This window comes from Hypanus sabinus, chromosome 2 (genome assembly GCF_030144855.1).
Source record: "Hypanus sabinus isolate sHypSab1 chromosome 2, sHypSab1.hap1, whole genome shotgun sequence".
Classification (NCBI taxonomy): domain Eukaryota; kingdom Metazoa; phylum Chordata; class Chondrichthyes; order Myliobatiformes; family Dasyatidae; genus Hypanus; species Hypanus sabinus.
In genome coordinates this window covers 167,072,751-167,088,520 of record NC_082707.1, presented here as the reverse complement: position 1 = coordinate 167,088,520, position 15,770 = coordinate 167,072,751, and the positions used below count along the sequence as shown (strand labels likewise).

General features: G+C 37.8%; 1 protein-coding gene across 2 annotated transcripts in view; it reads left to right on the top strand.

Annotated features, from left to right (window-relative positions):
* The window catches only part of rcor1 (REST corepressor 1), a 119,081-nt gene that overhangs the window by 95,584 nt on the left and 7,727 nt on the right, over positions 1 to 15,770 (top strand). The window contains exons 8-9 of one of the 2 annotated variants that reach the window (XM_059958878.1): positions 4,780 to 4,974; positions 10,069 to 10,146. In XM_059958878.1, the coding sequence (XP_059814861.1) occupies positions 4,780 to 4,974; positions 10,069 to 10,146 (273 nt within the window). Of the gene's footprint in view, positions 1 to 4,776; positions 4,975 to 10,068; positions 10,147 to 15,770 lie in introns of both variants that reach the window. The other variant, XM_059958869.1, reaches the window with a different exon arrangement.

Below are 15,770 nucleotides of genomic sequence, written 5' to 3'. Positions count from 1 at the left end.
CTGAAGCCAAAGTCTTAATACCTAAAGAAAAGAACTGCAAAGACATGAACTGAATCAAATTGACTATTTCTTACATCCTTCACATACATGGGGAGTAAAAATCTTTGGTATGTCTCCGTCTAAGTGTGCAATCATTGTAATTTATAATAAATAGAACAGTCAATGTAATATAGAAATACACTCAAATTAGTGTGAGTTAATCACTCTGATGGCCTGGTGGAAGAAGTTGCCCAGGGCCTGTTGGTCCTGGCTTTTTTGCTGCGGTACTGTTTCCCGGATGGTAGCAGCTGTAATAGATTGTGATTGGGGTGACTCGGGTCCCCAGTGATCCTTCAGGCCTTTTTTTTTGTTACACCTGTCTTTGTAAATGTCCTGAATCGTGGGGAGTTCACAGTTACAGATTTGCTAGGCTGTCCACATCACTCTCCTCAGTATCTTGCAATTAAGGGAGGTACAGTTCCCATACCAGGCAGTGATGCATCCAATCAGGATGCTCTTAGTTGTGCCCCTGTAGAAAGTTTTTGAGCTTTGGGGGCCCTTATCAAACTTCCTCAACCGTCTGAAGTGAAAGAGGTTTTCACTACACAGCTGGTGTGTACAGACCACGTCTTCAGTAATGTGGACGCCGAGAAACTTGAAGCCTGTCTCCATTCCTCCTGTAATCCACAACCAGCTCCTTTGTTTTTGCGACATTGAGGGAGAGGTTGTTTCCTTGCCACCACTGTGTCAGAGAGATGACTTCTTCCCTGTAGGACACCTCGTTATTATTTGAGATTAGGCCAATCATTGTAGTGTCATCAGCAAATTTAATTAGCATATTAAAACTGTGGATGGTGACACCGTCATAGGTATACAGGGAGTAAAGGAATGGACTTGGTACACAGCCCAGAGGGGCTCCTTTGTTGAGAGTCAGAGGGGTGTAGGTGAGGGAGCCCACTCTTACCACCTGCTGGCAATCTGACTGGAAATCCAGGATCCAGCTGCACGTGGTAGGGTCAAGGCCGAGGTCACTTGAGCTTTCTGTCGAGCCTGGATGGAATTATGGTGTTGAATGCTGAACTGTAGTCCAAAAACAGCATTCTCACATAAGCATCCTTCTTCTCCGGATGTGTTAAGACGGTATGTGGAGCAGTGGCTATTGTGACATCTGTCAGTTGGTTGTGTTGGTAGGCGAATTGTAGGGGTTCCAGTTTGGATAGTTGGCAATCGTTGAATGGGCAAATACATTGAAAAGTTAGATTGACAGATGGTGGCGAACATTAAAATAAATGGTGCGTATATTGCAAAAAAAAACACATAACCTGGAAGTGGAGAGAGTATTTTAGAGAATGACAAAGAAGAATCAAAAAATTGTGAAAGAGAAAGCAGAATGAGTTGACTGCTACAAACTAAGAAGTAGTGTCAGAATTTTGTGGATCTGCAGCAAAGACTAGCAAGGGTAAATGTGCTTCCCATAAAAATCAGAATTTATAAATGGGGAAAAAGAACTAAACAATTACTTTGTGGGAAATTTTTTTTTTAATCCTGTAAAAGTAATTTACTTTTACTTGCTCCAGTGAAGCAAGGGCCGAGGGAGAATGAGGTACTGAAGTAACGTGTCAGTCAAAAATGGACTAGATTTAGTAAGCTTGTAAACTGTAAATTCCAAAGGGCCTGTGAATGACATTCCAGACCATGGGCACTTGCTCAAATGGGTTTGAGTTTCCTCGCACACAAGTCATTGTAGGCCAACATGTAGTGACAATAAGTGATTAGAGAATGAATATGTGAGCCTTTATGAAAAGGTTTGAGTAAACAAATCATTACTTGGTGAGAGTGCACTTCTTACTTAGCTAAGAAAGGATGCTCTTGGCATACAGGAAATGTAGTGGAGATTCACCAGACTCTTGCCAGGATTGGATGTGAAGAGTCTGAGTGGATTATAGACAGATAGATACTTTATTGATCCCAAGGGAAATTGCAGTGTCACATAAGCATTCCAAGTGCACAGATAGAAATATTAGAAGAGAAGTAGAAACAATGAAAAACAAGTTACCACCAACACTTTAACAGGGGGGGATCTTCATCTCCCTGACCATAGTTGCACTCATTATAGAGCCTAATGGCCAAGGGTAAGAATAACCTCATATAGTGCTCTTTGGAGCAGTGAAGTTGGCTTAGCCTGTTACTAAAAGCGCTTCTCTGTTCAGCCAAGGTGGCATGCAGAGGATGAGAAACATTGTCCAGAATTGCCAGGATTTTTCGTAGGGTCCTTTGTTCTACCAAAGCCTCCAGTGTGTCTGGTTTGACTCCTTTAACAGAGCCAGTCTTCCTAGTCTGTTTATTGAGCCTGTTGGCATTACCCATGTTGATGACATTGCCCCTGAACACCATCACATAGAAGACTACTGGTGACAACAGACTGGTGGAACATGTGAAGGAGGCCTGCATGCTCCAAAGGATCTTGGTCTCCTCAGGATGTAGAGGCAACTCTGGCTCTTCTTGTACACAGCCTGTGTGCTGGTGCTCCATGCAAGTCTGTCATCCTGGTGTACTCCCAAGTACTTGTAGGTCCTCACCACATCCAAGTCCTTACTGTCAGTAGTAACAGGGAACACTGCAGGCTTGGTCTTCCTAAAGTCCATCATCATCTCCTTTGTCTTACTAATGTTGAGCTGCAAATGATTTAGTTTGCACCATTCAGATGGGTCTTGACAGGCTGGATGCAGGAAGGAAGATTGCCCTTTCAGAGGTATATAGAACTAAGTGTGATAATAGCAAAATGAGGTGAAATCATTTAGGACTAAAGGAGAAACTTCTTTATACAGAGAATGGTGTTTCTTTGGAATCCTGTCTCAGCACTAGTGGCCCCATTATTTAAAACAGTAGTGGAGGGAAAGGAATCTGAGGTGATATAGCATCTGTAATGCTCTAGAAATTGACATTAGGTTTTCAGTTTTATATGCAATGCATCAAATCAGTACATTGAAATGGGACAGGGCACTTTTGCTGCTAACCAGGAATATAAACTCTGCAATACTGGTGCTGCGGCACTGAAAGTTAATGTAAACTTTGGTAAGAGCATACATTTGAAAGCATATGTATTGTTATTTACACAGGCTAAAATATATATTTCATTGTCTTACCTGTATTAAATTTAATTATTTTATCAATGATGTGTTGTAATAACTCAAATGAATCAACTTTGAGCACTACTTAAAAATGTAAACAAAAATCCCAAAATTAATTAAAAGTAAAATCTGAAAATTTAAGTAGGAGGAGTAGTTTCTGGTTTGTACCTGAAGTTGTTTAAATAGAATTAGGAAAGTAATGTAAATATGAAGTGTGCATCTGTGACTCTATTTGCATGCTTTCTAGAGGTTAGAGTTCAGAAAATAACTTAGCCATAGAGCACGACAGAACAGAAACAGGCCCTTTAGTCCTGTTGTTCTGCCTCGTCCCATCAACCCATACTTCTCCCATCCATGTACTTGTCTGCACTTCTGTTAACTGCTGCAATTGAACCTGCATTCATTATTTCTGCTGGTAATTTGCAGCAAATTGTTCGTACAAATAATACTAATAACATAATATAAAATAGGAAATCAGTTTTCTCATGTATATTCTTTTCCTTTGAATACGGTTACAGTTTTGTATTGCTTTTCAACTGCAGGTACATGCTGGCACACTTTTACATTAAGCTTGTCCATAAAAATCCTGGATATAAAAGTTACATGTAAAGTTTATTTTATCTTTGAACTAAAATAAGATTAATATATTTTGCTACTCCATTGGCAATCTCCCCAGGTTTTTAAGCCAGGCTGTCACTGATGGAGGGGTTATTTTGTTCTCAGGCTGTTCTTTCTTCAGTACATGTAACATGAAAATAGTAGCTTTGAACTGGCTGCCATTAGAAGCAAGGTGTGCTGGGATAGGTGTTTACACAGTTATTTCTTATTAGATTTGTAAATTCACTTCCTTTCATGTAGAGCTTTAGAGACATTTGTTGCATGGGCAGGTGAAAGGTTATTGACTGGAAATTGTACTTCACTCCCAAAGCAGTGGAGCTGAGTTTGAGAAGGCAAGTACAATCAGGGATTAATGCTTTATTCGTATTAACAGCCAGTGACCATTTCCGTTACATCCCCACCCATGTCAACATAATATATACATGTGCCAAAATGGATGTTAGAAACTGTAGGACATTGATGTTCAGGATGACATCAATATGTCAATGTATGTCCTTATAAAATTTGACATCCTTGTATTCAAAAGCAAGTGAGTTTGGTAGATTTCATTGACATTAATGTGTTTTAATTTTTTCAAACAACATCCCTGGAGAAATTCCCAAATTTTACTAGATTCCTCCAGATTTTGAAACGGCAATCACTTCAGCATGAAAACATCCAAAATAAAAAATAACATAACTACTTAGAGTGATAAATCTACCAGAAGTCAAGGACCAGGTAGTATATTCTCAGCTGTTCAGAGCTAGTTGTGAGTGCCCAGGAGTCATCTGAATTTAAAACTCCAGATTAATGGAAGAGATGCTGGCCGTGGCTTTTTTGGGGATCTTTCAGCTTTTCATCTTTCAGTTTATTGTGTCTATCACATGTCATTCTCTAGGGAAAAGGAATTTAACAATTGCATTACAAATTCGTATAATTCCTTTGATATCAGAAAGGAAGAATTATTTTTAATGTACACTCTCATTCAGGATTAGTAATGGAAATTTCTTTTAAATTCCTATTTATTTTATGGTAGCTTTTTTAAAAATCTGTGACTTCTTTCAAACAGCAGGGCTCTCAAACTGTGAAAAGTGTCCCAACAAAGAAAGAGACAAGAACAGTCCAAGGAAAACAAAGAATAAGTCAGAAACCTCCAAAGGGGATGTTTCTTCTTCAAGAAGATCTTGATGCTTTGTCTGCAAGTTCTGGTGCTGCTAACACGGTCCTAAGGCAGCTTGATATGGAACTGGTCTCTCTTAAACGTCAAGTAAGCACTAACTTCATTTCAGTTACATTCAGCAGCTTTTTAAGTAGCATTTTGGAAGTTTTTCCAAGAAAAGTCTTTTGTGGTGGTTAACTTTGAGGAAAAATAAGTGATGCTCACCCAGTGAGTAAAAACCTATTTGGCTGGGATAGCCTTTCTCTTTCAAGAAACTACTCAAATGTCCAAAAATTGCATGACGTACCCCAAATGAGATCTCATGGAAACAAGTGCAAGACTTCCTTACCTCTGAACTTTTTGCAGTAATTGCTTATTTACATGCATGTTTATTTCCAGTTCCTCTTAAACCAGCACAAGACATTTAGTAGATTTCCATCATTTGCTGTTTTACTATTCTAATGATGGAAAATGGTGTTTTCCTGCATCATACTCCATTCGGTGTCTTTTTGCCTACCTATATTTTTATCCTTTGATCCATTTGACAGTTCTTGCATCAACCACACAGCTTACTTTTCCCCGTAGTTTCCTGATGACTCAAAGCTAGGATATGCTACTGTGCGTCTTTTCATCCAAAGGCATAAATGTAATTTAATTTGCTACCAGCAATTATAATCATTGCTGCAATTCAGTAATGCAGTTCTGTGTAAAAATCAACACAAGGAAATCTGCAGATGCTGGAAATTCAAGCAACACACACAAAATGCTGATGGAACGCAGCAGGCCAGGCAGCATCTATAGGGAGAAGCACTGTCGACGTTTCAGGCCGAGTCCCTTCATCAGGACTAACTGAAAGGAAAGATAGTAAGAGTATCTGTGTAAAAGTCTTGGGTGCATGTATATAGCACGGTACTATATTTCTCAACGTGGAGCAGAGAGTTACGAGTTTGTAAATTTGGTGGGAGCAAAGGATGTTGGAAATGGTGAGGGTAGAGTGCTCTGAGACAGGTGCCAGAGGAGTGTCAGGTGAGGGGTTGGTGTGGGGTGGACAAGTCCTGTCTTGACACCAGGCAAGTTCATTTGATTCTAAACAATTGGTTTTATGACCATTGCAGAATGTCTCTCAGGTGCTTTAGAAACATAGAAAACCTACGGCACAATACAGGCCCTTCGGCCCACAAGCTGTGCCAAACATATCCATACCTGAGTAATTACCTAGGGTTACCCATAGCCCTCTTTTTCTGAGCTCTATATACCTGTCCAGGAGTCTCTTAAAAGACCTTATTGTATCCGCCTCCACCACCGTTGTCAGCATCCCATTCCATGCACTCACCATTCTGCGTAAAAGAAAAACACAAACAACTACAATTTACCCCTGACATCTCCTCTGTACCTACTTCCAAGCACCTTAAAACTGTGCCCTCTGATGTTAGCCATTCCAGCCCTGGAAAAAAGCCTCTGACTATACACACGATCAATGCATCAATGATCAACGATCATCTTGTGCACCTCTATCAGGTCACTTCTTATCCTCCTTCGCTCCAAGGAGAAAAGACCGAGTTCACTCAACCTATTCTCATAAGGCATGCTCCCCAATCCAGGCAACGTCATTGTAAATCTCCTGCGCACCCTTTCTTCCTATATTCACCACATTCTTCCTATAGTGAGGTGACCAGAACTGAGCATGGTACTCCAAGTGGGGTCTGACCAGGGTCTTATAGCTGCAACATTATCTCTTGAATCCTAAAATCAATCTCATGATTGATGAAGGCCAATGCACCATATGCTTTCTTAACCACAGAGTCAACCTTGTAGAAGCTTTCAGTGTCCAATGGACTCGGACCCCAAGATTCCTCTGATCCTCCACACTGCCAAGAGTCTTACCATTAATATTATATTCTGCCATCATATCTGACCTACCAAAATGAACCACCTCACACTTGTCTGGGTTGAACTCCATCTGCCATTTCTCAGCCCAGTTTTGCATCCTATCGATGTCCCGCTGTAACCTCTGACAGCCCTCCACACTATCCACAACACCACCTACCTTTCTGCTCCCTCCCCTCTCCCTTCCCCTTTTCCCAACCATGATTCCACTCTCTCTGCTTCCTTCCCACTGTCAATCGACAATAGAGACCAATATCAGAGTCAGGTTTATCATCACTCACTTATGTCATGACTTTTTTTTTAGCAGTAGTACAGTACAATAATAAAATTACTACAGGACTGTGCAGAAGTCCTGGGCATCCTAGCTACAGTATATACATGTGCCTAAGACATCTGCATGGTGCTGTACTTAGGTGCCTGCCTTCCTTTGTGTTTTTAAATATACAATTCAGTTTTCTTTGTCCTTCAGTATCTTTATAATTATATTTGACCTGACTGATCTGTGCAGCTTCCTGGAAGAGCAATCCCATTAGTCACATTCCTTCTCTCCTCGTTGCCTTGTTGTCCTCCTGCAGCTTATCTCCTTCTCTTGCCCATTAACATACACTGAGATACTGTCAGCAGTCAAGTGACCTTGCAGCCTGCTATGTAAGGTAGTGGAGTCAGAACCCATTGGAAAGTCCTGTATAGCATGCACAGATGTCACCTTACAGCTTGATTGAATGCCCAAGGCTCTCTTTAGTTGCAAAATAGGGAGGGACACTAACGGCAGTCCATTTGGACTGAGTCATAATATTCTTTCGAAATTGATATTTGTGAACCTTCCAAGTTATTTTTCCAAGTGATAATTGTTGCACAGATGCTCATGACTCTATTCTGTATCTACAGATACTATCTGACCTGCTGAGTATTTCCATCATTTAAAACTGATGCTGGAAGTTTTAAAAAAACAAAACAGGATGCTGTAGATATTGAGCATGTCAGGCAGCTTCTCTGGAGAGACATACATTAGTGTCATTTCATCATTATCCTGATGCTGCCTGATCTCCAACATGTTTTCAAAACTTTTTCCTAAATTTGAAAGAAAAATGAGCAAAAAGTCCTAAAATATGTGAAGCTGTTTCGTTTGATTTGCATTACATGATTATTGATGACAAGTTCAATCTAATCTATATTTTGCCTGTACTGTCAGTGAAGTGAGTATCAGAATCAGCGTACTATACTGGCATATTTCATAATTTTTGTTTTGTTTTGTGGCAGCAGTACCTTGCAATACTTAATAATTTAAAAACTAATTACAATAAGACTTGTATTTAAAAAAATTAAATAACTAGTGCAAAAAAACGATGTTGATGTCGACCATTGGACACCTTGATTGTTTTCCACCGTTCAGTCAATTGGGACTGATCATTCTCAGCATCATTTTCTAACTCTATCCCCATATTACTTGATTCCATTAATATTCAGTAATCTATTGATCTGTTTGGATGAATCCTGACCTAACCTTTCTGTGTAGAAATTTCCCAAGAATCACCACTCCCGATCATCCCAGCCTTGCATGGTGGAATGAATGTTTTCCGGGACTGGGCCAGCAGGGAAACTAGTGGAAGAGGCTGAGTGTGTGCAGATTTGGGAATCGTAGGGCAGATGATTGGGAGTGAATCAGAGTTTAGTATCACCAACAAATGGTGTGAAATTTCTTGTTTTTCTGCAGCAATATATAAACATGCACAGTAATTTTGTTTATTATGTGTGCGTGTGTGGTAAAGAGGAAAAATGGTAAGGTAGAAATATGATGGCAGAGAAGAAACATTGAGTGTGTCTTCAGGCTCTAGTAGCACTTCCTTGATGATAGCAATGAGAAGAGGGCATGTCCTGGATAATGGGAGTTTTTAATGATGGATGCCACCTTTTAAATGTGTTCCTGAAGCTGGGGAGGATGGTAACCATGATGGGGCTGGCTGAGTTTACAACCTTCTGCAGCTTTCCATCATCCTGTGCTGTGGCCCCTGGATACCAGATGGGTGATGCAGCCAATGACAACACTCTTCTGTAGAAATTTGCAAGTGTCTTTGGTGATACACCAAGTCTCAAACTCCTAATGAATTATGGCTACTGTTGTTCCTTCGTTGTAATTGAACTGATATATTGGGGCCAGAATAGATCCTCAGAGGTGTTTACACTCAGAACTTGAAACTGCTCACCCTTTCCACTGCTGATCCCTCGATTATGACTGGTCTGTGTTCCCTTGTCTTCCCCTTGCTCAAGTCTATTATCAATTCCTTGGTCTTGCTAATGTTGAGTGCAAGATCTTACTTGGTCTTACTGATTTATTTTGTTACCGTACTCCTCCTCATCACCATCTGAAATTCTGCCAGTAATATTTGTATCATCGGCAAATTTATAGATGACATTTGAGCTGTACCTAGCCACACTCATGGGTGTGAAGAGAGTAGAGCAGTGGGTTAAGCATGCATCCTGAAGGTCTGCCAGTTGACGAGAGAAAGCTAATATGGAGAAAAAGGGGTTGATGAGATTTGCTCACCTCCTGTCCCTTATAATCAGATCAAATTCACCTCCCAAAATATAATCTTGCTTTGTCTTCTGGCATAACCTCTACCTCCCACTTTCAATTCACTGTACCTGGCACTGTTGATCCTTTAAAACCACCTAACTTTTATGTCTGGTCCTCCCAGACCTGTAATTGGTCTCCATGGATTAGATTGTGAGACATTAGCCAATGCCAACACCTCTGAATTGTGTAGGAAGGGGATCATCCTTGGCTACTAAGGGCAGTAAAATCAAAGGGGCTACTCAGCTCTCCTTGATAAAAGAAGTAAAGTAATATGAATGTGATAGTAAAGAACAACTTGCATCCCCACAAGTCAGTGATGTGGGTTGAGGGAAGAAGAATTGTTCATGGCCTAGTACCATGTAGTATAGCAGCAAAAAAGAAGTGGTATGTTTAAAATATTTTTAAAAAAATGTAATTGGAGACATTTATTTTAATTTTATTTGGAGATACAACATGGAACAGGCCTTCCGGCCTAGCAATCTGAGCTCCCCAATGACCCAGCTAATTAAACCTACCCTAATCATAGGACAGTTTACTATGGCAATTGAACTATGAATCAGTATGCCTTTGTAATGTGGGAGGAAATCCAATCACTCACGGGAAGGACTTCCAAACTTAGACGGCAGAGGTAGTGAACTCTGAACTCTGCCCCAGGCTGTAATAGCATCGTGCTGACCACTACATTACCATGGCATCCCTGGTACTGCATTCTTTGCTCATGAGTTTTTTTTTAATTCTAGATCCAGAATGTGAAACAAATAAATGGTGCTCTGAAACAAAAATTACATGGTGGGATAGAGGAATTCAAGCCATTGGAGGTAAAGAAGTGTTCACCTAGATGCATGTATTATTTATATTATCTTAAATATTTCCCTGCCTAAAGCATTAGAAAGATGCTCTTTGTTCTCACATATCTTGTGTACTTTATGAGCACATGATGCATCGATACACTTTTAAACCCAAGATAGTGTCACTAAAGGCTTTTATTCTTTGTGTGCAGCACCCCACCTTTTGTAATTGTTCACGTGTTGCCATCCTCTTGTTGCCAATCTTTATTTTATTGTATTTTAAATAACATGAGTTGAGATTTGAGCTAGTGGTATCCAAGCCAGTATTGGCCCTTATCCTGGTCCCATTCTATAAGTGATGAACTGTGTAATGAAAAGCATACTGTTAGCATGCCTCTGCCTTAATGACAGAAGCGACAGGCAACTTGCACTTAAAATCGGTAGCAACTTGCATTTGGGCTGAAAATTAGCTTATGAAAGCCCAGCACAGATTGCAGAAGAGATTGCTTAATTTTTGCTCCCAGGCTTGGGTTTAGACTTGTGCTCATTTTGCTTTGCCTTTTGTAAAACTAGTTTCTTTGTATCCAATCTATAAAAATTCCATTAACATTTTAATACCTTCTTAACACTGCAGTCTTTAATTCAGGAAACATGAGTAAAAGAATATGGAGTTTCTAATCCAGGCTCAGCATCTTTGTGCTGAATTGACGGTTCACATGATTCAAGGCCAGTTTAATTTTCCAGGAATAGAGTGATCAAGATATCTAAATCCTGTGTTCCAGATGGTATTTCATCCTATCTAATATATTTGAAGAACAATTTTCTTCATACTCTGCCCTAACCTACATTGAAATACAAGAAGGTATTCTGTTTAACATTTTTTTTGTTAGCCTTTTTAAAATTTATTAACAAAAGATTAAGTCACAGGGTGTGCTTGCCAATCAGATACAGTGACATTGTGATAGGGGGAGTCAGGTAGCACAGAGTTGCTTCTTCAGGTTTGAGGACTGTGCCAGATAATGTACTGTAGGAATCAGTGCTGGGTCCATCTATGTTAACGATTTGGGTGCAAGCATAGGTGATATGATTAGAAACTTTGTGGATGACACCAATATTGGTGATATAGTGGACAATGATGAAGTTTGTCAAAGTTGCAGCAAATTCTAGATCAACAATGGAAGTGGACAAAGGAATGGCAAATAGTATTTAACATAGTCAAATATGAAATTGCATTTTGGGAAGGTAAACCATTATAGGATATACAAATTGAATGGCAGGACCCAGGGAAATGTTGTAGATGAGAGACCAAAGGATATAACTGTGTGAAAGCAATAATACTAACAGGTATTGAGGACGGCATATCATATGCTCTTAATTGGGTAGGACATTGTTTCAACCCATTAAAGCCATACAAGACCATTCTTGGAGTATTACGTTCTGTTTTGGTTTCCCACCTAGAGGAAGGATGTTACAGATGGAAAAATACAGAAAAAAAATCAAGAGGATGTTACCAGGACAGAACAGCTAGAATTAAGGACAGGCTGGGACTGGTTTCCTTTGATTGAAAGAAACTGAAGGTTGACCTATCAATAATTTGTATATAAAATCATGAGGGGCAAAGTTGAAGTGGGTGGTCACACTTTTTCCAAAGGTAGAGGAGTTTAAAACTAGAGGACATTGGTTTCAGGTGAGAAGGGAACATACAAGTGTGTAGATATATGGCAGCCAAAGTGTATGTAGGAAAAAGACATTTAGATACTTGAATAGAAAAGGTTTAGAAGAATATTGGCCAAGTGCAAGCAAAGGGAATTAGGTTTGGGTAACAAAACAACTATTTCCATGCTTCATATCTCTATTGTATTCCTCACTGAGTTAGTGCATGTTCTTTAAAAGTTCCTAATTCCCATTTGGAAATGGGAATTAATCATTCTTGACTTGGATTGTTTATTCATTCAAGTCAAACTGGAAAATTTGAAGTTCCTGTCCCAATAGTCTCCTCATGGTTAAAATATATCATTTGTCATACCACCATACTTTAAAGAAAATTTCTGCAATAAAGGTTTACTCAATCTATGATTTTTATTATTCCAAATAAAAGATAAAATTTTAGAGTCTATTCTATCAAAAAACAATTTAGGAACAAAAGAGGGGATTGCTTGGAATGCATATAAAAACTTCAGTAACAGTGTAATTTTAATAGCATTAATATGGCAAATTAATGATAATGTCATAAGAGACCATTTAGATATTACTTGTTGCATATAATCAACTAGTGGAAGAAAGTTATATTTATACAGGTCATTAAAATTTTTGATAATTTTAAAACTGAGCTAAGTAAAGTTATTTTTAGCAATACTGAAAGGAAATTGGTCATATTGATCAAAATAGTTGTTAATAGGAAATAACTCATTTTTGTGCAAATTTAATTTATATCCAGAAAAACTACTAAATTCAGAAAATATAGATAAAGCAGGATCTGAAATATAAACTAACAAGTCATCTTCATACAACGAAACCTTATGCACTATATCTCCTCTCTTAATACCTAGAACCTTATTGGAGTCCCGAAGAGCAGTAGCAAAAGGTTCTAGAGCCAGGTTGATTAACAGCAGACTAAGAGGGCAACCCTGCCGGGTACCTCTGTATAACCTAAAATAAGAGGATATTTGAATACTAGTTATAACTGCCACAGTAGGAGCTTGATAAATCAGCTTAATCCAGGAAATAAAACCTGGACCAAAATTAACTTTTTCTAAAACCTGAAATAAATAAGGCCATTCTACCCTATCAAAGGCTTTCTCCGCGTCAAGAGAAACAACACATTCAAATTCTTTAGATGGAGAGGTATGAATGATGTTCAATAATATCCAAATATTAAAATATAAATATCTATTCTTAATAAATCCAGTTTGATCCTTAGGTAAAACATTCTCAAGCCTGTTGGCCAAAATCTTAGAAAGAATTTTAGAATCCACATTTAATAAGGAAATTGGTATGTAAGAGGCACATTCAGATAAATCTTTTCCTTTTTTGCGAATTAATGAAATTGATGCCTCATAAAAAGCTTTTGAGAGGGTCCCAGAAGATATAGATTCAGTAAAAATTTGGCATAGATGAGGTGTAAGAATATCCCCAAACGTCTTTAAAAATACTACCGTAAATCCATCCAGTCCCAGCGCTTTACCTGATTGAAAAGACAATATAACTTTAGCTATTTCCTCTCGATTAATGGGTGCATCTAAAGTATTCATATCTTGGGTAGAAATTTGGGGTATATTCAATCTTTGCAGAAATTCATTCATAGAAGTAGCATTGTCTGGAAAATCAGATTTATAAAGATGAGAGCAAAAGTCCAAAAAAGCCTTATTAATTTCCTGACAATCTGATGTTTCAGTTCCGTCAGATCTTCATACTTTCAAAATCTGCCTTCTGGCCATAGTTGATTTGAGTTGAGCAGGTAACAGTTTGCCTGATTTATCTCCATGTATATAAAATTGACTTTTCAATTTCAAAAGTTGCTGCTCAATGGGATAAGTCAATAGCAAGTCATGCTGCACTTGAAGTTTCACCCTTTCCTTATATAAATCTTCAGTAATACTGAATAAACTTTACCTAATACTTTCATCCTGTTAGTAATCACTAAAAGCTCCGTTTTAGTTTTCCTTCTTAAAGCTGCTGAATATGAAATTGTCTGTCCCCTAAGAAAAGATTTCATCATATCCCAAATAATCAAATTTGACATACCCTCAGTTGTATGGTGGTATGGCTTTGCCAAACTTTAGATTGTACTATTGGGCAATTTAACAGTTATTATATCTCTTTTTGGATTCATTTTTCAGATATACATGACTGTCCCTGATGGGTGGATTTGGAGAAAACCTCAGTGAAGGGGTATTCTTTGGCCTCTTTACTGGGAGCTCCTCTTCCTTTTTTGCTTTCTAAGATTGGTAGTCAAGACCTTAATCCTATTATTAAACATACATTAAGAATTTGGTTTCAGTTTCGTAGATCCTTTGACTTCAATAATTTTGTTTTTTCTAGTAAAATTCATCTTAATTTTTTTAAACCTTCAATTTTCGATCAGACCTTTTCAATTTGGAAAACCAAAGGAATAGTAACTTTTTTAGATTCGTTCATGAACAATTGTCTGATGTCTTTCGCTCAGAGTTAGTGGATAAATATGACCTATCTAATGTACACTTTTTTAGATATTTACAAATTAGGAATTTTCTATGTAGTTTACTTCCAGATTTTCCCTCGGCTTATTCACCCAATATCATTGATACTCTCTTTCAGGTCAAACCATTTCAAAAAGGACTGATAGCTATAATTTATAAATGGTTATTGAATTTGTTTATGTTATCTAATGATAAAGTTAAAGCTGTGTGGGAATTGGAGTTTCGAAAGTCACTTTCAGATAATCAATGGGATAACATTTTTTATTTGGTAAATTTACTTCTATTTGTGCCCGTCATTCCTTGATACAATTCAAGGTAGAGCATCTGGCGCATATTTCAAAGGACAAATTAGCACATTTTTTCTGATATTAATTCTATTTGCAATGGATGTAATATTGAGGTGGCTACTTTAACACATATGTTCTGGTCTTGTATCAAGTTAGATAATTTTTGGAAAGAAGTCTTTAAAACTTTATCAAAAGTTTTGAATTTGCATCTACAACTGAATTTACTTACAGCAATTTTTGGGATCATTCCATCTGAAGCTAGTGATATTCCCGTTTCTGCTCAACGGATGATAGCTTTTACAACTTTATTGGCTAGGAGAGCCATTTTGCTTAAATGGAAGGATTCTAATCCACCTACTGTTATTTATTGGCTTACCTCCATTATGTCCTGTTTAAGTTTAGAGAAAATAAGAAGTCGGACATTTGATAGATCCTCTCAATTTGAGGAAACTTGGCGACCTTTTATGCAATATTTTCATATGCTCTGACATGGCCCTTCCAGTTACCTTTTTGAAGGTTTGGATTTGATCAGAAACTTTCCTTTTTTTCTTGCTTTCACTCTCAGTTTGAGCTGCCCAGTTCTTTCTTTTTGATTTTTTTGTGTTTGGGGTTTTTTTGTGTACATTTCAATTATAAAAGTTTCTTTATATTTTCTCTTTTTATGGATAAGAGGAGAATCAATTATCTTTTCCCCTATTATACATTATTAGAATTAATACTATGTATGATTTTGATAATATTTATTTTTCCTTTTATTTGAATTGTTATTGATATAGATATTTGTGATATAGATAAGATAATTCTTTTGTTTATATATATGTACTCTTTTATTTAACTAATATAAAGATTGATACTATATCATTTGTCACATTCTACAATAAAAGAATTGATTGATAGATAGGTACTTTATTGATCCGAAAGGAAATTACAGCATTACAAGTACACAGATATACTAATATTGTAAGAGAAGTAAGAAAGAATAAACGTTACCTTAAATATAAGATGTACAAGATTTACAAGTCAAAGATTACAAGATTTCAATTTCACACTGATAAGATGGTAGTGCAAGAATTAATGTAATATTATACAGTAATGGGTGTACATTCACAGTGTCCAGATAAGAAGTGATGATAGTATTGCACAGGGTGTCCATGATAGCAGCGTGTGGTAAACAGAGCTAAGCAGAGCT